Source organism: Sinocyclocheilus rhinocerous, unplaced genomic scaffold (assembly GCF_001515625.1).
Source record: "Sinocyclocheilus rhinocerous isolate Xijiao unplaced genomic scaffold, SAMN03320098_v1.1 scaffold1115, whole genome shotgun sequence".
Taxonomy (NCBI): Eukaryota; Metazoa; Chordata; class Actinopteri; order Cypriniformes; family Cyprinidae; genus Sinocyclocheilus; species Sinocyclocheilus rhinocerous.
Genome location: NW_015658514.1, coordinates 1,220,368 through 1,242,722, shown reverse-complemented (window position 1 = coordinate 1,242,722; position 22,355 = coordinate 1,220,368). Strand labels below are relative to the sequence as shown.

Sequence of the window (22,355 nt, the reverse complement as noted above, 5' to 3'; positions counted from 1 at the left end):
AGTAGTAAAAAAGAGAATGATTCAGAAGCGATACTTATGTGCCTTGCCGGTGTCCCTGCTCGGTGGAGTCAAACGGTAGAGTCAATGGTCTTTACTCTCTTCGGTCTTCACACGAGGGCTGCCGCGACCGCTGCCGCGGTATACTAACTTTTTTTTATACCCGTTTGACAAAACAGAAATTGAATTCAGCTGAACACACTTTACTGTTTATCACAACAAAGGGCTAAGAAAGCACACGACACTGACAAGGTATGCCATAGAGTACGAGACCAAACGCAACTTCAGCACGTCTCAACAGGGTAAACAAAACGAGCGTTTCCTAGCAATGACAACTGCGCTAAGCACAGAGACAAGAAATAAATACTTATGGTCTGCTTTTAACTTCCGCTGATTGACTGCTTCTCTCAAAGTGTATTTCGTTACACTGTCTTTTGCTAGCAGCGCGTTTCTGTTTTTGCAGTGTGCTTCTTTATTTGTTTGTGTTGTGAGTTTTGCAGCAAATGTGTTGTCAAATTGATGAAGATGTTTTCTTAATTTTCAGGTGTTTTTTCTATTTGCATAGGTTTTTTCATTTGCAACACTTTGAGAAATCTCGGCCACCGTACCTGTATAATAACACTTATTAATTAATTGTTACACTGTGCATTTTAAATTTGGTTATAATTATTTATGACAAGAAATAATGTATTACAACACACATTATGAATAAATATAATGCATTATACCCTTTAATAACCCGTTATAATGCATTATACCTAAAGGCTTTAAGTAAAGTGTTACCAAAAACCTTCATTTCTAAATGAAAGTTCTGTCATCATTTACTCACCTTCATGTTGTACTTTAATGGCTTGCTTTCTTCAGTTAAACACAAAATAAGATATTTAACAATATCTGGGGCTTTTTCCATACAGTGAAATGAATGATGACCAGAGTCTGCCAAGTTCCAGAAAGGACACAAAAATATGTCTTTAAAAATCATACAGTATGATAGCTTTGTGTGAGGAATCAATGTTAAAATTTTTCCCTCCGTTGGAACTCTCACAACTCAATTGTGCATATGCATATTCAAATTGTTGTGCATTAAGACAGTTCTGACATAACTTATGCCGAATTCATTGGTTATTGCATGTGACCTGACTGATTGCTACAAATCATATTGGAATATGTGCATGCACAAATTACATTTGAAAACTTTTCCGTTTTGGAGCTTGACAGCTTTTGGTAACCATCCACTTTCATTGTATAGCAAAAAGCAACGTAAATGTTTTGCTAAACATCTCTGTTTTATGGGAGTAAGTAAATGAAAAAAACTTTCATTTTTGGGTGTCCATGTCCACTTTCTCACACTCACACATGTCCATGTCCACTCTCTTGCACTGATAGGCCCTGAGCCTCTTAGTAGCCTGTCTGTGCACTCCATCACTGTGAGCTCCGTGAACCTGAACTGGACACTTCAAAATGGCATCAGCCTTTATTATAGAGTAGCTTGGGGTGTAAACCTGCTTCTCACTACTAACCAAACCTCCATACTAATCTCACAACTTGCACCCGGCACCAAATACACCTTCAGCGTCACCTCAGTGGCCTCTGATAACCGCACTGAGGGGCGTGCTGCTGAGATATCCCAAAACACAAGTAAGTACTATAGCAGAAGAGAATAGGGAGTTTAAAGGTGCCTTTATTGTATTGTGGAGTAAATCAAAGGTTTGTGTGTGTTTACTTTCACATTACCGTTCAAAAGTTTGGGATCAGTAAGACTTCTTTTTTTATGTAAGATTCTCTTATGTTCACCAAGGCTGCATTTGCTTGATCAAAATACAGTAAAACTGTAATAATGTGAAATATTATTAACATTTAAAGTAACAGTTTTCTGTATAATGGCAAAGCTGAATTTTCTTCAGTGTCACATGATCCTTCAGAAATCATTCTAATTTGCTAATTTGGTGCTCAAGACATTTCTTTTATTATCGATGTTGAAAATAGTTGTGATGCTTAATTTTTTTGTGGAAAGTGTGATGCATAGAAAGTTTAAAAGAATAGCATTTCTTTAAAATCAAATTTTTTTAATATTATAAATATTTCACTGTTGATCAATTCATATAACATTTCTTTAAAAAAGAAAAAAATTGACCCCAAACTTTTGAACAGTCGTGTATGTATTTTAACGAAAGTCTGATTGTTTTTGTGTAGGTCCAGCACAAGTGAAGAATATCACTGTTCTGAATTCCAGTAACAGTAGTTTGACCGTGGAGTGGGCAGTCCCTCCTGGTCATGTGGACTCGTATATGGTGAACGTATCTGGTGCCGAGCTGAACACATCCATCAACTGTAACCCTCCCATCAACTCTTCAGTCATCAGTAACCTCATGGCAGGACGTGTTTACAACCTCACTGTGACCACCATCAGTGGAGTCCTGAAAAACAGCTCTAACATAGTGCTGGTTGCCACTAGTGAGTCAGAAAACTTCACACACTCTCCATCACCATAACATCAAACACAACCCTACATCTGCAGAACCATCATGTATTTGTGTGTGATATTTCCCTTTAGAGCCTAACCCGCCCGAAGCTGTCCGAGTGAGCGGACAGACAGATGTGTCTATTTCTTTGCTGTGGTCGAAACCCTTATCAATGGATGGAGTCACTGTGTCCTATGTAGTATCATATAGATCTAACCAGCCAGGGGTCAACCTAACTTTGAGTCATACCAACTCTTCAAACGTGACACTCACAAATTTATTACCCGGCAGTCAGTACAACATCACTGTGGTCACCATAGGAGAAAAAGATCTCAGGAGCTCATATGTAAACCTCCCTGCATATACAGGTACTGTAAAGCACACAGCACAGCATGCATTTTAGCTGTTGATTGTAAAAACAGCAAATTAAATCTACAGTTAGATTTACAGAATATTTTACAGGGTGTATGGTTGCATAAACATGTTTGTGTTTCCACAGCTCCTAATGCAGTTCAAAATCTGGCAGTTTCTGCTGTGAGCACCAATTCAGTCAATCTGACCTGGCTCCCCCCTAATGGGAACTTCAGCCTGTTCTCCTACAGAATCAGCATAACTTCACCTGATCAGACTTTCAATACCACATCCAACAATTATCAGATTACTCCGTTGGAGCCTGGGACTCAGTATAATTGTAGCGTCAGAGCACTCATAATGGCTGCCAACATATTTGGACCCTCACAGCTCATACAGTGTAATACCAGTGAGTGTAAATACTACACATCTCTCTCCAAACTGTAGATGTACTGTCATACAGTAAAATGTTAAATATTTTAGTGTAAGTTTTGTGTAATGATGTTTTCAGGCAAGTAATGGGCATTTTGCATTATGCTTTAATGTTACAATGCTGCTATCCCTCTTTGTGTGTTTGTGTATATAGACTATATAATAAGTGGTAACCTTTTTTAAATATATGTCTAATACTAGGAATACAGTATACAGTATATTGGTACCATATCATATTGGTTATTTGTCGATACTACAGATTTTTATCAACATAGACATTTATCAGGCGACTTTGGAATTATTTTTGTGCATGCTTATCTTATTTTTACATTTCGATTTTTTCCCCCCTCATCTTTAAGTTTATCGGTCACACTTTATTTTAAAGTCCAATTCTCGCTATTAACAAACCTTTAACTATGACTTTTGCCTCAATAAACTCCTAATTTGCTGCTTATTAATAGTTAGTAAGGTAGTACAATACAAATAAACAATACAAATAAGTACAAATTAACAGCCAATATGTTAATAGTATGCATGCTAATAAGCAACTAGTTAATAGTGAGAATTGGTCCCTATACCAGATTGATACCAATCAATCTTTAAAAACACTAATAATGTATTAACACTGAAAAGTAGCCTATAGCAAATCTCAAATGAATATTCATTATTTTATACTATATTATAATGTTAAGATGCCTAAATTCAGTAGCATTTATTGCATTTTTCAATTTTAGACAAAATTGTATACAATTTTATCTGCCATTTATCGTCTCTTAACCAGAACATTAAAATAATGACTGGCTTATCCATATTGTTCAGAATATGAATATTAATCTTTACCTAATAGACTTTTGTCAAGGTAGCAGCATAATTAACTTTTGACAGGAATGAAAATGAGGCTGTCAGGCTAAAGTACAGTACGTACAATGGATTGTACGGGATTGTAACATCTTTAAAAACACTTTCATTGGACAAAACTGCCTAAAACAGTTTTAAAGGTTGTGAGTTGTGGAAATGACATGTGATCTTGAACCTTTATACAGTTCACACCATTTTAAAGGCAGCAAGTCTATCCCTCAAAAGCATTGTTTTCATTCACTTTAAATTCAATATGGCTTCTACCTTGGCTAAGGTCTTTAGTCTTTGCTTACTTTAATTCACACACATTGATATGTAATAAGTGCAGAATATGACTGCATTCTCTTTCAGAGCCACTGCCAGTGACTAATTTAACAGCCTCTCCTGTTGGCACCACTGAGATGTGCCTTTCATGGCGCCGTCAGATTGACTACAAACCTTCATATCAGTATAATTTCAGTGTAAATGGCGAACGATGGATACAGAGTATCAATGAGACTGCAAATGTCACTAACCTTGTCGCCGGGAACAACTACACCTTTACTGTGAAAACTGTTGCAAATGGCATGAGCTCTGATTCTGTAGCCATCTCTGCATTTACAGGTATTACAATTCACATATTACCCAAAAACTTGTTCATTTTATATTGCAACCCATTAATGGCTTTGTATCATAACTTTCCATCTGTGTTGCTTACAGTTTTGTCTGTTGGTCTGTGCTATTGAATAGTTTTTCCTCCTCTCTTATTTGGTGTTATCAGGGCTTGGTAAAGCATCCAATATTTCTGCGGTTGGCACTACTCAGAGCATGAGAGTGGAGTGGAGACCACCTGATGGCACTGTGAGACTCTACAACGTCAAAATCCTGTTGAACAGAACTGTTTTAAAGACAGAAAACCGAACGAATGCGACAACCGTGCTGTTCTCAGACCTGCTACCTGGAACTCAGTACAATGTCATTGTCACAAGTGTCAGTGGACCCATAAGGCAGGACAGCGATAGTGTATCCAATGCCACCTGTAAGACCCTTCACAAACCCCAAAACAAGCACACACTTTGAATTATGTATGTACAAGCCCTACACACGAATAAAACACATACTACATACTGTTGTATCACCATATACTGATTTGCATGCACTTAGAGTGTGGGAAAAGGAAGTACACTCTTAAAAATAAAGGTGCTTCACGATGCCATAGAAGAACCTTTTTTGTCTAAATGGTTCCATAAAGAACCTTTAATATCTGAAGAACCTTTCTGTTTCACAAAAGGTTCTTTGTGGTGAAAAAAGGTTCTTCAGATTACAAAAAGGTAAGAAAGAGATGGTTCTTTAAAGAACCTTTGACTGAATGGTTCTTTGTGGAACCAAAAATGGTTCTTCTATGGCATCGCTGTGAAGAACCTTTTGAAGCACCTTTATTTTTAAGAGTGTAAGGCATTTGCTTTCAGAAGCAAAGAGCTGACTAATCAGTTTTAACCAGGCATATTACACTGAAAATAGTGCTAAAGTGTGTCTTTTTCAAGAAAGCGTATTGCACTGTTTACACGACTGTGCAGTTTTTATAAATTGCGTAAGTTTCCTAATACTTTTGCACAACATGTGTTACTAACGGTTTGAAGTTTTAAAGTAAAAGTTTGAGTTTTGGGTATTAGGTCACCATTAGCTGTTTGTGTTACAGCTGCAAACGTTTATAAAACCATTAATGGATTTCATAATTTATAACATACAGTACATATGAGTAAATGAGACTGTCACATGATGGCCTGTAGGTGGTGCTCTATGCCTGTGTGTGTATCGCAGCTGTGATCTATATTGTTGTCATTCCAGTGCCCACTCCTCCTGGCGACTTTGTGATAGTGCGGAGCACAAACTCACTGAACATCAGCTGGGCTCGACCACTTAACATGAGCTCAGTATCACACTACTTCCAGTTGTCATACAGCAACAGCATGCTGAACTGCAGCCAAAACTACAGCTCTCTGATGGGACTCAGTGCAGGTGTCCAGTACAACATCAGTGTGAGGACTGTAGGTGCAATGGGATATTTCAGCTCTCCTAAGTATCTCACTGCATATACAAGTAAGCAATGCACATTTGTAGACTTATCCATGTTGCTTGCTGTAGACAGGTATCTGATTTAATATGGTGGATGGAAATCCAAAAGGTTGTAATGTTGCATTGTTGAAAAAGAAAGAAATGTCCGTGTGCAGTATTTTTGTCATTGAATTAAAATAGATGGTTCTTTGGAAGAAGATGATGGTTAAAATTCAGACATTTTTACTCACCTGTTGCTCCATAAGATCCTTGTTCATCTTAGAAACTCAAATAAAGCTATTTTTAATATTCTGTCATAATTGTTGTACATATATTTTATGAACAGATTTAACTTAGTGTTGTGCTGGCCTTGTGCATGAAAACTAATGAGGTTCTCACACGCCAAGCAAGTATGGTTGAGATTCCATTTACCAAATCTGATTCACTCTATGTATGTTGATCAATGTTTATATGTGACCCTGGACCACAAAACCAGTCATACTGTAAGTCGCACGGGGATATTTATAGCAATAGCTAACAATACATTGTATGGGTCAAAATGATAAATTTTTCTTTTATGCCAAAAATCATTAGGATATTAAGTAAAGATCATGTTCCATGAAGATATTTTGTAAATTTCCTACCGTAAATATATCAAAGCTTACTTTTTTATTAGTAATATGCATTGCTAAGAACTTCATTTGGACAACTTTAAAGGCGATTTTCTCAATGTTTAGATTTTTTTTGCACCCTCAGATTGCTTGAAAATTTTGGTTGCAATGGATGGATAAAAATTACAGTATATGAAAAGAACTAAAATATCTTCATTTGAGTTCTAAAGAAGAATGAAAGTCTTATGGGTTTGGAATGACATGAGAGTGAATAAATGATGACAGAATTTTCATTTTTGGGTGAACTGTCCCTTTAAGGAACTTGTATGTTGGAACTTATTATTGTATGCTATACTGGTGGTTAATGCAGTTTGTTAGCGAATAGGACCCTTGGTGCTGTACGGCCCATTTTTGAACAGATGTGTATGTGTTTTTTATGAATGGTTTTCAGATCCTTCTGCAGTAACTGATGTAAGAGTGATTGGATATACAGAGACTAGTATAACTCTGAGCTGGCAGCAGCTTGATGTTCAGCAATTCGGTTACTCCTACCTGCTCACCTTCACACACCCTAATGGCACAGCTGACCAGAAGACTGTGAGTAACACCACAGCGCAGCTACTGTCACTGCAGTCAGCTAGTCAATACAATATCAGCATTGTCACACAGACAGCTGGCGGCACCAAGTCTGATCCCCAGTTTATAACTGCCTGCAATAGTAAGTAACCACACTGCATATGGCAACATAGTACTTAATACATATTTGCTACATATATCATGCTATCACATCTGCTCTACAGTCACTTGTATGTTTGTTTTCCAGAGCCGTTTCCGGTTTCCTCTGTAAACCCGGATGTTCTGAATGTTTCTGCCGTGAAGCTGAGCTGGTCCCGTCCTCTGCAGTACCACAATGGCTTTTCCTACCAAGTTTTCGTGTCCAACTGCACAGAAAATAGTCGGAACTTGTCGACTTTCTCTGAAAACATCACAGTTCCAGACTTGCAGCCTGGCACCCTGTGTCAGTTCAGTGTGTATAGTTTTGCCTGCGGCATTCTGGGACGACCAGTGAACGTCTCTGTCTTAACAAGTATGTACTCCTACACATACTCACCCCTCTTATACACTTTTTGTATCACTGCCTTTGGGAAGACAATACCGGAGTATTTCTAATGTGTCTTACAATATATGTCTTATATATTATGTTTATTGTCGTCTTGTCTGATTTATTGTAATTGTACTCCATATACTAATCAGTAATCAAAAATTGACTTGTATATATTGTTTATATATTGTTAATGCCTTTTATATGAATTATTGCCCGGACCTGTGAGAGAAACATAATTTAATTCTCCCATGTCGGGGCTGAATGACAATAAAAGTGAACTCGAACTTGAACATACTCTCTTTTTGACCACTTTACTTTCTTTTTTTTCTCTCTCTCTGTTTTTTCTCCAAAGAGCCCTCTACAGTGATTCCCAAACTAAATAATCAAGGCTCTAATCACTCACTCTTGGTGACGTGGGATCATCCTGTTGGTGGGCTGGACCTGTACATTCTGAACATCAGCAGTGAAGGATGGAGCAGCTCTAAAGTTCTCAATAGCACTGAACACAATCACACCTTCAGTCAACTAAAAGCAGCAACTGTCTTCACAGTCACACTCACAACTGTCAAAGCAACCTTCTGGGAAACATCTCGTTCAGTAAAAATGGCAACTTGTGAGTATTCAACTCCAAACATAGTTAGGAAATCATGTGTTAGGACATCTCATGACTTCGTAAGCATGCACCATAGTGGACCGTAGTGTTTATAGATTCTAATTGTGTTGCAGACCCAAACAGACCAGGAGAGATTAAGATTTTGTTGAAGAGCAGTCATTCATTGTTGTTTCAATGGGATGAAGCTGAGAGCATGACAGCTGGCAGCTTCAACTACAGCCTGACCTACTGGCCCAGCTATAATACCAGTCAATATCTCACTCCTAATAACACTTTCCTTTTGGACGGCTTGCGATCTGGAACACCCTATAATGTTTCTGTGGCTACTGTAGGCCCGATGGGTTTCCAGAGTGACTCTATCAGAGTTCATGTAACCACCAGTAAGTTCTGCACTTTCGAAATTATAGAACCGATCAGTTACATTGAAATAATATTCCAAGATATACACATTTTGTGGTTAAAAGATTTTTTATAGAAATTAATCCAACAATACTGAGCAAGGGCACATTGAAATGATCAAATTTGAGATTAATAATGTTTATAATGTCTTTCGAACGTTCTGTTCATCAAAGAATTCTTAATATTCAAAAAATATTTCAAAAATATTAAGCTTTTTTAAAACTGTTTTCAATAGTTAAATAATAAGAAATGTTTCTTGAGAAGCAAAGCAGAGCATTAGAATGATTTGACATGAGATGACACTGAAGACTGGCGTAATGGCTGCTGAAATTTGCCATCACAGGAATAAATTGCATTTCAAAATATATTCAAATAGACAGCTGTTATTTGAAATTGTAATAATATTTCACAATATTACTGTTGTTACTGTGTTTTTGATCAAATAAATGCAGCCTTGGTGATCATAAGAGATTTCTTTCAAAAACAGAAAAAAGTCTTACCAACCACAAACTTTCAAACAGTAGTGTATGGAATATTTACACATTGAATTGTCTTTGAATGCATTTTGCAAGTACACTGATCCTAAAAGGACAAATAAAAAGGAATAGTTCATTCACAGATTAAAAATAGCAGTTATCATTTACTTTATCATTACTTCTATTATTTCTTCAATGGAACACAAAAGATGAATTACAAAAAATGATCCTTTCTTCTATATAATGAGAGGACTGGAGGACTCGAACTGTCAAGCTCCAAAATGTGCTTAAAAAGTAGTCCATACCACTTGGCATGTCAGTAAATAATGACTTTAATTTCCTTTTGTTCCATTATCACAAAATGATGACGTTTTATGCTGTTGGGATGGGGTTTCCTCTCATCTAAAGTCTTCATCCTTCTCCCCGCATCTGTTTTCAGAGCCTGATCCTGTCCAAAACCTACAAGTTGGTTCCACAACAATAAATAGCATTTCTGTCATTTGGGCAAAAGTGGAAGGGGTCCCAAAATATGTAATAAGAGTGTACAGTGAGAAGGAAGAGAAAAACACAACCACTATAAATAACAGCATGACTATACACAGTCTGATGCCTTCAACACTCTATAACATCAGTGTGCAGAGCAGCACTTCGGACAACACAGAAGGAGAAGCTGTGTGGCTGCAAGCATGCACAGGTTAGTACAAACACTATATACTGTTATACATGGTTTTAAAGCAGAACTGTATGAAAAAAGCCATTTGCAGCATTCAGCGCTGAATTGTTATTTCCTGTGCTGTGTAGTTGTGTAGTTTTCCAGCTCGCACAGACATGTCTACTTTAAAAATGCTGATACAATAATCATGAAACTCTTTAGTCTGGTGAAAGTTCAGTAGATATCGTTTTAAATGTCAATTCAAATAAAGGTCAAATAATATTGTCTTGGGTGTGTTTTACTGTGTGCAGATGCAGCTCCAGTGGAGAATGTGAACTGTACGGGTCCTAATTTAACCTTTCCAATGCTTAACGTCTCATGGAGCCCTCCTCCTGGTAAATACCAAGGCTTTGAATTTAAGCTGAACTCCTCTGACACAAAAATGACCTTCAATCTAACCCACACCTTCACTGGACTTAAGTACAACACTCTGTACAAAGTCATGCTCTGGACAACTGGTTGTGGGAAGAAGAGCACAGTGGAATCGATCACCTGTATGACTGGAATCACAAGTAAGGAAAGTTACTTCTTTTGTATTTTGTGTTTATATGTGGGTGCATATCACATATTTCTTGTTTGTGTGTGTGTGTGTGTTTGTAGAACCTGTTGTACCTAAAATAACAGCAGTGAGTATATCTGAGCTACAATACAACAAGTTTACTTTGAATCTTCAGTCGGACATCTTTAATGACTCAAACGGTCCTGTGCTCTATTATGGTGTGCTTGTCTACTCCGGCATTATTGGTATGTCAAATAAACCTGAGACTTTTATGTTCTCTGAGTTCATCGATTTGTATTTGTAACATTTTAAAGATTTTTAAAAACTTGGTAGAAAGTCTCTTATGTTCATCAAAGCTGCATTTAGAAAATACAGTAAAAAATGTAATATTTTGAAATATAATTACAATTTTAAAAAGACTGTTTCTATTTGAATATATTTTTAAATGTAATTTATTGCTGTGATGGAGAAACAAAATTTTTAGCAGCCATTACTTAAGTCTTTAGTATCACATGATCCTTTAAAAATCATTCTGATTGTCTGATTGTGTGCTTAAGAAACAATTTTTTTCATCACTGATAAATATTTATGTTTTTGTGGAAAAGTGATATATTTTTAATTAGCTAAAAAAATCAGCATTTATTTAAAATAGAAATATTTATTTATTTATTATTTTTTTAATTGTTACTTTTTTGCTTGTCAATATATAATATACTATGGGGGCATTAAAGTTAATAACGTATGCAAATAAATGTATATCATTTAAAAAAATGGATTTTGGATTGTCAAATCTTTGGTTTTGCCTCCTGCAGATTGCTTGGACAAGAGTAACAAGTTTGATCAATGCCTGTTGAACACCTACGAGGACTGGAAAGCAAAGCGGTGCAGCACATTCCTGGCTGTTGTCAGGAAACAGGGTCAAACAGGGTCTAGAAATGTACAGACACAAACAATCATCATTGGAGATGAAACTATGTGGGAAGGTTACAAAAATGGAGAACTAAATGCAAAAGACACTTACAAGTAAGTCGATATACTTCCCAAACTTTGAATTCACTTCAGTGCTGCATTCATTAAAATCCATTATAACAATGTAATGGTTATTTCCATCACTAAATTAAACTGAACTACTGCCTTTCACAGCTCCATCAGCTGCACTACTGCATTGATTGCTGTCTTCTGCATTATGCTGTTATGTGTTTGGCTTTCTTGCAGTGTTGCTGTCATTGCTTTCACTCGTCTGGAGATAAAGAACAGTTTAGTGGATGTTTCTAATTCATACTACTCCATGTCTGAGTTTTACCAAAGTCCCGTCACACTGCCAGAAAACCCAGGTAAAGACTGGGACACTTTCTCTCAATATTTAACTTAATTGCATTGGCGTTTTCAAAGTAACATGTCACATGAATTTTATTGATGTGTTTCAAATACCCAGAATTCTTCAAAAGCATACATTTAAATCACATGTAAAAGCCTACTATTTGACAAGCACATTTTCATCCAGAGCAAACATTTAGATGAGATTACAGCTGGGGTTCTCAGACTTTTTTTTTGGTCTTTTGCCTATGTTTAGCATTAAAAAATCTTGTATTGTTAAGAACAACACTTTTTTTTCTATTTAGTTTAGTTTTTTTTTATTGACTTTATAACAAGAACTCATCATTTGGATGCCTTTACTTATCCTAGACTTATTTCTAACGGGTGCACCTGACTTATGTATACATAAGCACCAGCAGTTTTAGATAAACATCTTTCCATCTGCATTTCTAGAGTGTATGCATAAAGTCTATAAATAATTTCTGAGTTAACTTTATTCTTTCTCCATCTTTCAGTGGTAATTGGAGCAGCAGCCGCAGGAGCCGGTGTTGCTGCTCTTCTTGTTGTAATCATCATTGTGGTTGTGGTTTGTAGAGGGTAAGACATTTTACAGATTTCATACATGATTCTTGATGTTTGGAGTGTTTTAATTGTTTGATTTAGAGCTAGTGATAGAGATGTTAGATTTAGAGGATTTAAGATTACCATTGTGTCCCCACAATTTTACTAATCTAACTTAGGTGTGTAAAGATATGTATTGCTTGTTTACAGAATGTTTTTAAGTATTAATAGACAGTGGCAACTAGATAATTACATGTGTGCTCTCAATATCACAGGAAGCAAAGAAAAGATGATTCTACTAGTGTTCCTATCCACTCTATAAGGTTAGTATACAGGTCTCCTCAAAACAGCATAATACACATTGGAAACAAACAATAGAATAAATATTGAGCCATAAAAAGTAACCTTTTAATATTTTTTTCTGTTGTTTTCTTACAGAATCAAAGTGTAAGTAATCATACATGTTTGTCCACACAAATTGTCATACGTATTTATGATTTGACTGAAAAATATGACTTCATAGCTTCAATAAAAATGATTTATGAAATGGGAAAGAACATTATTTATTATATTATATGAAATATTGTCTCATAGTAGCAATAATGATATCCCAGAACAAAGCCACAATAAGGTCTCATTTTTTAACATTGTTTAATGAATTACCTAACAGGTACTAGCAATGAACAATATATTTTTACAGCATTTCTTAACTTTTTCATGTTCATGTTAGTCTGCAGTGCAGCAACTAATGTTAACAGATACAACTTTTGATTGGTAAATGCTTAGATTAACATTAACTTGGATTATTAAATGCTGTAGAAGTATTGTTCATTGTTAGTACAGTTTAACTAGTGTAATTAACATTAACAAATATTTAATAAATACAATGTTATGTGGTGTACTGTATAGTTAAATAAAATACATATTTTTTTTATCATGGTTATTTAATGGTGTCATAGGAGTGATCCAATAAAGGTGGAGGATTATGAGGCTTACTATAGGCGGCAAAGAGCTGATTCCTTTTGTGGATTTGCTGAAGAATTTGAGGTGATTATATCTTTGGCTTCTCTGTATATTTACAACTGATCAACTCTCAATAATAATTGGTATTGCAAGTATTGCAACTAGATTCCATACCACCAATATGCCACCATTGTTTGTGGTCCAAAAACAGTAGTAGCAGTGTCTGATTTGTTTGCTCTGACTGTGTTGTGCTCCTCTTCATTCATAAATATGTGACATACACTTGCGTCTCTTCTTGAATTATTGACAGAGAAACAAATGCTTTATTACAGATGTTCATATATTTGTGATGTAAACGTAATAAAATCAATAGAAACAAAAGAGAGACTGTTTAAATAAATGGATGTGTGTGTTTGTAGGATCTAAGGCCAGTTGGAATAAATCAGCCAAAGACTGTTGCTCAGGCCCCTGAAAACAAAGCCAAGAATCGTTATAACAATGTGCTGCCATGTAAGAACCACAGGACTTTCCCTTTGTGAAGTTACACAACACTGAGTTTCCTCCACTCTGTTCTAGACACGTAGCCCATATTCATAATAATTCATGTGTTCTTGACAGATGATTCATCTCGTGTCAAGCTCTCTGTGCTCAGCAGCCCATTTGATGACTACATCAATGCCAGCTACATGCCGGTAGGAAGGGGGAAAACGACAAAAATATGACATTTAGCTCTTTACACAATTGTCACACTAACTGTGTGATATTTCCAGGGTTACACTTCAAAGAAAGAGTTTATCGCAGCCCAAGGGCCACTGCCCTGCACTGTCAATGACTTCTGGAGACTGATCTGGGAGAAAAACGTGCACACTATCGTCATGCTCACCAAATGCAATGAACAAGGACGGGTACAGTATACACTTCACTTTCTCTGTGATCTCACCTGTTAGAGCCTACATTCCTTATGTTTTAGTTCATTTGATTGTCAGATGATGCTACATATCAGGCTTTAAAAGCCTAAATTACTTGACCACTACATATTCAATGTTCATATCCTCATTCAGCATTTTAAGATCATTTGTATTACCTCATCTCAGGTATTGAACTAATGAGCTTATATGAATTCTGCCACAATCTTTTGTCCCTCAGGTAAAATGTGAAGAATACTGGCCAGCAGAGACAAAACATTTTAACAATCTGACAGTGACGAATATTTCCGAGATCCCATTGGAAGACTGGACTTTACGTGACTTTGAAGTGAAAAATGTAAGTCTATGTTAATGTTACAGTTAGACCCAAGTGCTATTTGAACTAACACTAAATAACCCATATATTACATTTACATTTAGTCATTTAGCAGACGCTTTTATCCAAAGCGACTTACAAATGAGGACAATGGAAGCAATCAAAATCAACAAAAGAGCAATGATATGCAAGTGCTATAAGAAGTCTCAGTTAGCTTAACGCAGTACACGTAGCAAGTATATTTTTTTAATAAATTATATAATAAATAAAAAGAAAACAGATAGAATAGAAAAAGAAGAGCAAACTAGTGTTAGAGGCCTTCATTGCTTTTGTAAAATTGTATAATAAATAAAAAGAAAACTAATAGATCGAATACAAAAAGATTAGAAAAGCTAGTGTTAGTTTTTTTTTTTTTTTTACAACTAAAAACAGGAACATACTGCAACTGTTATAAATTGCACGGCGCTTTTGTCAGAATTCTGACAAATTTCTGCATTGGTGCCCATACTTTTTGTATATATGCATTTTATTTATACACATTATTTAGGCTAGGAAATTATTATACATTTAATTTAAATGAGATGAATGAGTTATATATATATATAATATATATATAAAATTATACAAGTGTTACAATATTTTTGAAAGTCAGAATGATCTTTTTGGTAATATGTTTGCAATTTGTCTCGATTATAACGTTATGCCTCAAGCAAAGTGTCAACAAGGGAAAAATGATTCCTGTCATAACAGGTGAAAACAGCAGAGTCTCGATCAGTTCGTCACTTCCATTTCACTGCGTGGCCAGACCATGGAGTTCCTGAGACCACTGAGCTTCTCATCAACTTCAGACACCTGGTCCGAGAACACATGGACCAGTACTCAAGACATTCACCTACACTTGTGCACTGCAGGTACTTGAATAGTTCCTGAACTCTTCTTCAATATATACAAACAGGTCTACTCACCACCATTTTATTATTATACTCCCACAAAGAAAAATGTGATTTTCATCATATTTTTTGTTTTCATATTACAGTGCTGGTGTGGGCCGCACGGGAACCTTCATTGCCATTGATCGGTTAATCTTTCAGATTGAGCGGGATGGTGTAGTAGATGTATATGGGATCATCCACGATTTACGCATGCACAGACCACTCATGGTTCAAACAGAGGTACATTCATTACCAGTTTTTGAGTTTTTCTATATATATATATGCTCCTATGATTTGTAAGCCATAATGGGCATTTTAGTCTCTAACAGTGCAGGCCTTTACATTCTCTGCTTTTGCAGGATCAATATGTGTTTCTTAACCAGTGTGCCATGGACATCATCAAGTCTCGGACTGGAAACAATGTAGACTTGATCTACCAGAACACAGCTGCACTCACTATTTATGAGAACTTTGAACCCTTAAAAAAAGCCAAAAATGGCTACCACAAGGCCTGACCATCTACCTTATAATTTGCTGCACTGCTGTAAAAAAAACTTTTCTCTTTTATTTTTTAAATTTAGTTTTATTTAAAGAGGAAAATACAAAAAATGTATTTATTAAGAACTTTGTTTATAAAGGTATACAAGTATGCAGAAAAATGTAAAAATGTTGTTAAGTTTTTATCAAATACAGAAATGTAGTTGCAGGGATGTTTTGTGAGAGTTTTCATAGAATAAAGCTGATAATTGTTCAAGTACATCCAACATTATAAAAATGGCATTTCCTCAGACATAGACTACAAGTGAAATGAAGTTAAGCATGAATAGAAATATAGACATGTGAACATATCACATGGGACTTTATCATTAGACAGAGGTATGTTGCTATATCACTGCAGCATTATTAAAGACAAGATGGGTTTTCAAAACACCTCTCCTTGATTTAACATAGCAACTAACCTTGGTATGAGCCAGTTGGCTGGTAAATTGCTGACAATGTGCAGTGACATTATCCATTAAGAGATATGCTGTAGGTTGTGTCTGAGCTGTTGGGCCAGGTTGCTGTTCTCAGGTCTGTGGCTTTAATATATCTATTATTTCCAGATGTCACGGGCCAAAGGCTGACCTTAAATGGACCATAAGGACAATACGTTAGCATTGAACAGTAGCAATCTCTTTGCATATCTCTGGAATTGTTTATTTTCAGTAAAGACATATGCTGACCTGTCTATTCCTGGACTGTAAATGTTTTTGTTTTCCTTTTAAAATGAGGTCAGTCAATGTTTAGTATATGTCTACTGATAATTTATTACAAAACGTTTTTAACAGAGTGTGACTCTGTATCATGTTTGTGCACTTAAATGGTTATATTTGTACATAATATATATTGTTCAGACGGAACTTTCAAACTATTTTTTCACAAAGTGTTGTTCCAGGGACTTTTTGCTTGTGTATTTTTAATATTCTGCCATTTTCTGCACAGATTTTTAAAAATTGTTCATTGATACTCTGCTGGTCATGATAGAGAACCATACAGATGAACTCTATATTATATTGAAATTAAAAAGCTGCACTTTATTCCACACTACTCTGGTCATTTCTGTCTGGGGGGGAATCAGGGACTAAATGTAATGATAGGAAAAGAAATGGATAAGAAATTAAAACGAGTTAGCTCTGTATAAAACAATACAAATCAATTGAAAGTCCCACGCTAACAGAAAATCAAACGTGTGTGTGCATACTCTATAGGTTACTATATGAAGGCTACTTGGTGGAAAGCTCGTAGCCTACAACAAATTGGATTGTTCTTTGTTGCAAAACATGACGTGTGACCAAAATGGTAACTTTTTGATTTTAAACTCAAGACAACAGCAATAGGCAATCTTTCTTCCCTCTTAAATATTTCTTGGTTTCAATACGTAAAAATGAAGCGACCTTTTGTGAAGTTTTCGCGTAGCCTACAGCACCGCTCTCATTCTCAACAATGAGCTCTTACGGAGTACTGCTTGCTCTCTCTCGGTCAGTCTCTCTGGTGTCAGTTCATCTGCTATTCTTTTTCCGTTTAGTCACAATAGATGTCGATTGTAGTAGGTTTGTTGACGGCTAACCTAGTCACGCCTCCAGTGTTCACGACACAGAGAGGAGGAGGAATATCCACGATGTGCGTTATCCACAACAAAAATGGCGAGGACTATGTATTAATGGTTTTATTTGAGCACTTTAGACACCTTTATACGCTTTACACTTTATAACCTAATCCGGTTACTTGTTAACGTGTAGTCGGACAGTAGCCTACTCGCTCCTAATGTAAATATGATCCGTGGTCTTGTGTGCGGAGATGAAACGACTGCAGATTTTTATATCTTTATATAAACTATTACGTCTATATAAATAATAATAGTATTTGTATATTCTATTTTAAACCCGTATAAACCCCTTCTTTCCCACCGCAGTGAGCAGAGCTTCGGCGAAACTGAAACGGCTCAAAGTCCTTTAACCTGTTGATAGTTTGAGGACTGGTTGAAGTTCAGCTCTGCGCGTTTCTGGGTTTAACCTTTCCCTCACATTAAATTATGCTTTGTCACCGCTACTACAGCGAGATAAAGCCGTAAAGCGTTACGGTTTATAATGTGTAAATGTATATTCGTCAGAGTTTCAGTGGAAGCAGATGCTCTTAATTTACCCGTTTAAGGAACAGATCGTGCGGAAGGAGAACTATCGGGGAATAAAAGCCCAAAGCTGAGATCTGATACAGCGATTTGAATCATGGAGCCGGCTGCGAAGCAGAAAGTGATTTACATCACCTACCTCATCGCAGCTCTGGACATCACCTGGCTCTTCCTCCAGTTCTCCATAACACCGGTTCGTCTTGCTTTCCGACTTCATTTGGGATTAGATGTTAAATAAAAGCACCTTTGAATCGATTTAGCTGAGCCCCGGAATGTATATCTGCAGGGGTTTTGGCTGTTCTCACATTTAGCAAACAAACTATTTGATAATGTGAACCAATTATATTTAGACTTCAATTTTATATTTTTAATATAACTTCTATTATAAATTATTATATGCATAATATCATATATATAGAGAGAGAGAGAGAGAGTAAATATTTTATTATTCACCTGCATTACATGTTTGTGATATTCTTCGCAGCTGGTAAATGAATGTAAATGTAATATATAGCAGATTAAAGCTGGCCATGTTGTTTGGCCCATTCTAGTCTAATCCAGGCTCTCAGCTAATCAGACAGAAATAAAGCAGTTATAACGGATGGGTTGCCTTGCTTGTTCAGTTTTGTCTTCTGTGGAACAGTATTTGGCGAGGAGGCTCGGGTTCGATACTATTTGGTTCGGGTATCTGCAGACCACAGTTGGAGTGATTCAGCTGCTTGGAGGCCCTATTTATGGAAGGTAAGCAGTCAGAACTCATCTGTGAGTGTTGTGTATGGAAATAGGATGGATAAATGTCTGTAATTACGTGTGCCTAATAAGAATGACTCATTTATTTAACGTCTTACTTCAGTTATAGGCTTTAAATATAGGAACTTGTGTGTCTTGTGTCTGTTTTCAGGTTTGCAGATGTGTTCGGAGCACGTGCAGCTCTCTCTGTGTCTTGCTTGGCATCAGTGGTTTATTTTCTACTGTTGGCGGTGGCAGACAACACTTTTATGCTTTTCGTGCATAAACTACCTGCTGTTTTTATGCATGCACTGCCAGGTAACACATGCTCATACACTCTTACATATACCTAACTCAAACACACAGTATACAGGTACATGAGTGCATTTGCATTTGTGTGTAGGAGCTCAAATGGTGGTAGCAGATCTGTCAGAGAATGAGAAGCGAGCAGATGCTCTTGGGAAACTTGGCCTCTGCTTTGGCATTGGCATGATCGCAGGATCATCACTGGGTGGGACCCTCAGCACACGCTTTGGGTAGGACACACTACACCACCTACACTATGCTGGCATTACTCTAGTCTTCAGTCACACATGATCCTCAGAAATCATTCTGATGATCTTATTTAGCGCTCAAGAAACATTAAACATGAATACAGTTTTACATGAAAACAGTGATACAGTTTTTTAAGGATTATTTAATGAATACAAATTCAAAAGAAACTACTTTTGAGTCCTTTTGTCCACTAGTACAAAACTTTACCATTTGTACTCTGGAAAAACTGCATTTTTCTAACCAAATCTAATCATGTTGTTTATCACATGAAGATAATGAAAGCAGCACTGATCTAGTAAAACAGGATTGTTTTACTAGATCAGTGCTGACAAGTGCCAGTGGTTTTGTTTTTGTGTGGTTTGCAGGGAAAAGTTTGCAGCATCTTTTGCAGCTGTCGGAAGTTTTGTTTCTTTGCTGTTGGTGTTGAACTTCATCCCTAAACAGACCAAAATACACACCGTGCCGGAGAGTAACAGTATGGACATAAACAAACACACAACTCAGCTAGACACGGAAGGAATGCTCTTGCAGTAGCCATTTGTAACTTTATTGTATAAAAGTCTTATATTAAGAATCTGATTATTGTATATTGTTAAATGGAGTTTGTATATATTTATTTCAGCATTACAATAGTTTTATGTATTACTACAAATACAATTTTTATCAAAAATATATATATAATGATTATTATGATTTTTATGTTTGTTTAGAGAAGGGATCATCAAATTCCGTGTTTAATCTGGGGGAGATCACAAGACTGATGAAATTTCCAGGTGTTGCAAAGACTTTCACAGTGAAGATTATTTCTGGATTGCCAGCAGGTGAACAATTTAACTATTAGCATTTGTGACTTTAAACATACCGAAACACCCCTAAATTGGAAACATACTTAAAGTGGACATGAAATGAAAATTCACCAATTATTTTCTAAATGCATGTTATTGATCTTATTGTGAATGATTAGTTAATGCATACAATATGTTTTAAAAAATTAACTTTTAAATTAAGTTACATTTTTAATTAAAATGTCAAAACTTTCAAATCTTTCAGTGAGACAACAGACTTCTCTCTGGTGATGTATGCTGGACTTAGCATATCATTTAGTCATTGAGTTCCATCCAATCAAATAATCGATGAATAGAGCCCCCACTTTTGATAATCTGTTTTCTCAGTGTACAGAATAAAATAATCTGTCCCTACTTCCGTTTCATCATGACTTTAAATGCTGTCTTGTGTGTTGTTTTACATATTTTTATTTGTTGTTTTTATTGTATATAGGTATATTTCAAGTTATGTTCTCCATCATTGCCATAAACTTCTTCCAACTGAAGGCAGAGCAGAATGGCTATCTGATGGCTTACTTTGGCATAGTACAAATGGTATAAACACATGCACACTTCTTATCAGTCACATGCTATATAAATAGTTTAGGATTGAAGCACTGCTGTGCTGAGGCAATAAGTGACACTGGTGTCTTGCTGTTTAAGGTGATCCAAGGTGCTGTAATTGGGCGTCTTACGTCTAGATTTTCAGAGTCTTCTTTAATGCTGCTCTCTGTTGGGATATCCAGTTTAGTGGGCCTTGCACAGGTAACCTGATATTGCAAACAATGTCATCTTTTGTTTCAAATTAGTTGCATGACGGTTGTGTCAGTTAAACATGGAAGCTAGATTATGTGACTGGTCTCACTGTGTGTATGTTAAATATATGTGTGTTTTGTGTGTTTTTCAGGCTATGATGACCAACGTGTTTCATTTTTGTTTAATCGTGATACCAATGATGTTTTCTCTAAGTGTCTTCAATGTCATCACAGACAGCATGTTGACCAAGAGTGTGTCTCCATCTGACACAGGTAATCCACAAACACACATGCTAGACGGAACAAGATGCCCTTGTGCATGAACATAATACATACTTATGCATATCCATTATACACAATGTCTGGCGAATCATTTTCCGTGCAAATGGTTTCATAATGCACTAAATGTAAAAATTGTGACAATTGTTTTTTGTTCGAATAATAAAAATATTATTTTATTAATTTATCCTTTACACGTTTATATTAACAATATTTTTTTCAATAAAACTGGCTTTCACTGTTGTCATTAAATATCGTTTGGCCTATTTAAAGCACTTGGAAAGAAAAAAAAATCAAGCACTGTGTGCCTTGTTTGTGTGGTGTGTTCAGGAACCATGCTGGGTCTGTGTGCATCGGTGCAGTCTCTTTTACGAACTGTTGGCCCAACCATTGGAGGATTCCTCTATGAAGCATATGGTGTGCCATCTTTCGGATACATCCAGTGTATCATTAATGCTGCTGTCTTTAGCTTTCTGCTAACCACTGGAGGGCGCTCACAGCCAAACAGGCCATAAAAATTGTGAAAGGTGTTGTTTATGACTGTCCTGTTCATGGCCACATTGTGTGAGAGAGGGCAGTTTACAACAAACCATGGGCATTTAACTTACCTCCTCACACACTGGGGAAGGACTTGGTCACAAATAATCCAGATGATCTCTTTTGTTAATACCACAGACATTCAAAATATCGTATGTTACTGTCAAATTACTCCACTTTATTTCACAAGTTAGCTCAGGATCGTTTTTATGAAGTTCCTTATCTTAAAAAGGAGCTGGCATGTAAATGTCTAGGTCAGTACAAAGAAAGACGTGCAGTATGCTTTTATCTGTGTGGCATTATAGTCTATTTTTAACAATCCCATACTATACAGTAATTATTCATTATAATGATGTTGCAGTTGTAAGATGTCATGAAAAAGAACAAAATTAAAAATCCATAAGTTTGTATCTGAAACTCCTTAAATGAATATAAAGTAATATC

General features: G+C 36.2%; 3 protein-coding genes across 5 annotated transcripts in view; all 3 read left to right on the top strand.

Annotated features, from left to right (window-relative positions):
* LOC107722410 (receptor-type tyrosine-protein phosphatase eta-like) overlaps positions 1 to 17,134 on the top strand; it is a 29,165-nt gene extending 12,031 nt beyond the window's left edge. For 2 of the 3 annotated variants that reach the window (XM_016530769.1, XM_016530768.1), the window contains 26 exons: positions 2,191 to 2,451; positions 2,552 to 2,827; positions 2,959 to 3,219; positions 4,452 to 4,703; positions 4,861 to 5,118; positions 5,928 to 6,179; positions 7,197 to 7,463; positions 7,569 to 7,832; positions 8,203 to 8,463; positions 8,577 to 8,843; positions 9,778 to 10,032; positions 10,302 to 10,562; positions 10,651 to 10,794; positions 11,362 to 11,572; positions 11,765 to 11,883; positions 12,382 to 12,463; positions 12,703 to 12,750; positions 12,866 to 12,874; positions 13,387 to 13,474; positions 13,810 to 13,900; positions 14,009 to 14,082; positions 14,161 to 14,295; positions 14,537 to 14,653; positions 15,383 to 15,543; positions 15,669 to 15,804; positions 15,924 to 17,134. In XM_016530769.1, coding sequence (XP_016386255.1) covers positions 2,191 to 2,451; positions 2,552 to 2,827; positions 2,959 to 3,219; positions 4,452 to 4,703; positions 4,861 to 5,118; positions 5,928 to 6,179; positions 7,197 to 7,463; positions 7,569 to 7,832; positions 8,203 to 8,463; positions 8,577 to 8,843; positions 9,778 to 10,032; positions 10,302 to 10,562; positions 10,651 to 10,794; positions 11,362 to 11,572; positions 11,765 to 11,883; positions 12,382 to 12,463; positions 12,703 to 12,750; positions 12,866 to 12,874; positions 13,387 to 13,474; positions 13,810 to 13,900; positions 14,009 to 14,082; positions 14,161 to 14,295; positions 14,537 to 14,653; positions 15,383 to 15,543; positions 15,669 to 15,804; positions 15,924 to 16,079 — 4,706 coding nt within the window. In that variant the 3' untranslated portion in view covers positions 16,080 to 17,134. Of the gene's footprint in view, positions 1 to 2,190; positions 2,452 to 2,551; positions 2,828 to 2,958; positions 3,220 to 4,451; positions 4,704 to 4,860; positions 5,119 to 5,927; positions 6,180 to 7,196; positions 7,464 to 7,568; positions 7,833 to 8,202; positions 8,464 to 8,576; positions 8,844 to 9,777; positions 10,033 to 10,301; positions 10,563 to 10,650; positions 10,795 to 11,361; positions 11,573 to 11,764; positions 11,884 to 12,381; positions 12,464 to 12,702; positions 12,751 to 12,865; positions 12,875 to 13,386; positions 13,475 to 13,809; positions 13,901 to 14,008; positions 14,083 to 14,160; positions 14,296 to 14,536; positions 14,654 to 15,342; positions 15,544 to 15,668; positions 15,805 to 15,923 lie in introns of those variants that run through there. The other variant, XM_016530770.1, reaches the window with a different exon arrangement.
* A 559-nt stretch (positions 17,135 to 17,693) lies between these two features.
* Positions 17,694 to 22,328, top strand: slc67a1 (solute carrier family 67 member 1). The gene is made up of 10 exons (XM_016530784.1): positions 17,694 to 18,425; positions 18,876 to 18,973; positions 19,134 to 19,279; positions 19,365 to 19,497; positions 19,882 to 19,991; positions 20,227 to 20,337; positions 20,795 to 20,895; positions 21,004 to 21,105; positions 21,248 to 21,368; positions 21,705 to 22,328. The coding sequence occupies exons 1-10, from the start codon at positions 18,330 to 18,332 to the stop codon at positions 21,887 to 21,889; spliced, it is 1,203 nt and encodes a 400-aa protein (XP_016386270.1). The 5' UTR covers positions 17,694 to 18,329; the 3' UTR covers positions 21,890 to 22,328.
* The window catches only part of LOC107722353 (otogelin-like), a 45,256-nt gene continuing 44,826 nt past the window's right edge, over positions 21,926 to 22,355 (top strand). The window contains 1 exon segment of the mRNA XM_016530678.1: positions 21,926 to 21,938. Within this exon segment, the coding sequence (XP_016386164.1) occupies positions 21,926 to 21,938 (13 nt within the window).

Excerpts from the sequence above, each read along its gene's own strand:
- slc67a1 (XM_016530784.1), top strand. The coding sequence starts at position 18,330 with ATGGAGCCGGCTGCGAAGCAGAAAGTGATTTACATCACCTACCTCATC. Across the intron at positions 18,426-18,875 it reads TCCAGTTCTCCATAACACCG|TATTTGGCGAGGAGGCTCGG; the intron begins GTTCGTCTTGCT and ends TCTGTGGAACAG. Across the intron at positions 18,974-19,133 it reads GGAGGCCCTATTTATGGAAG|GTTTGCAGATGTGTTCGGAG; the intron begins GTAAGCAGTCAG and ends GTCTGTTTTCAG.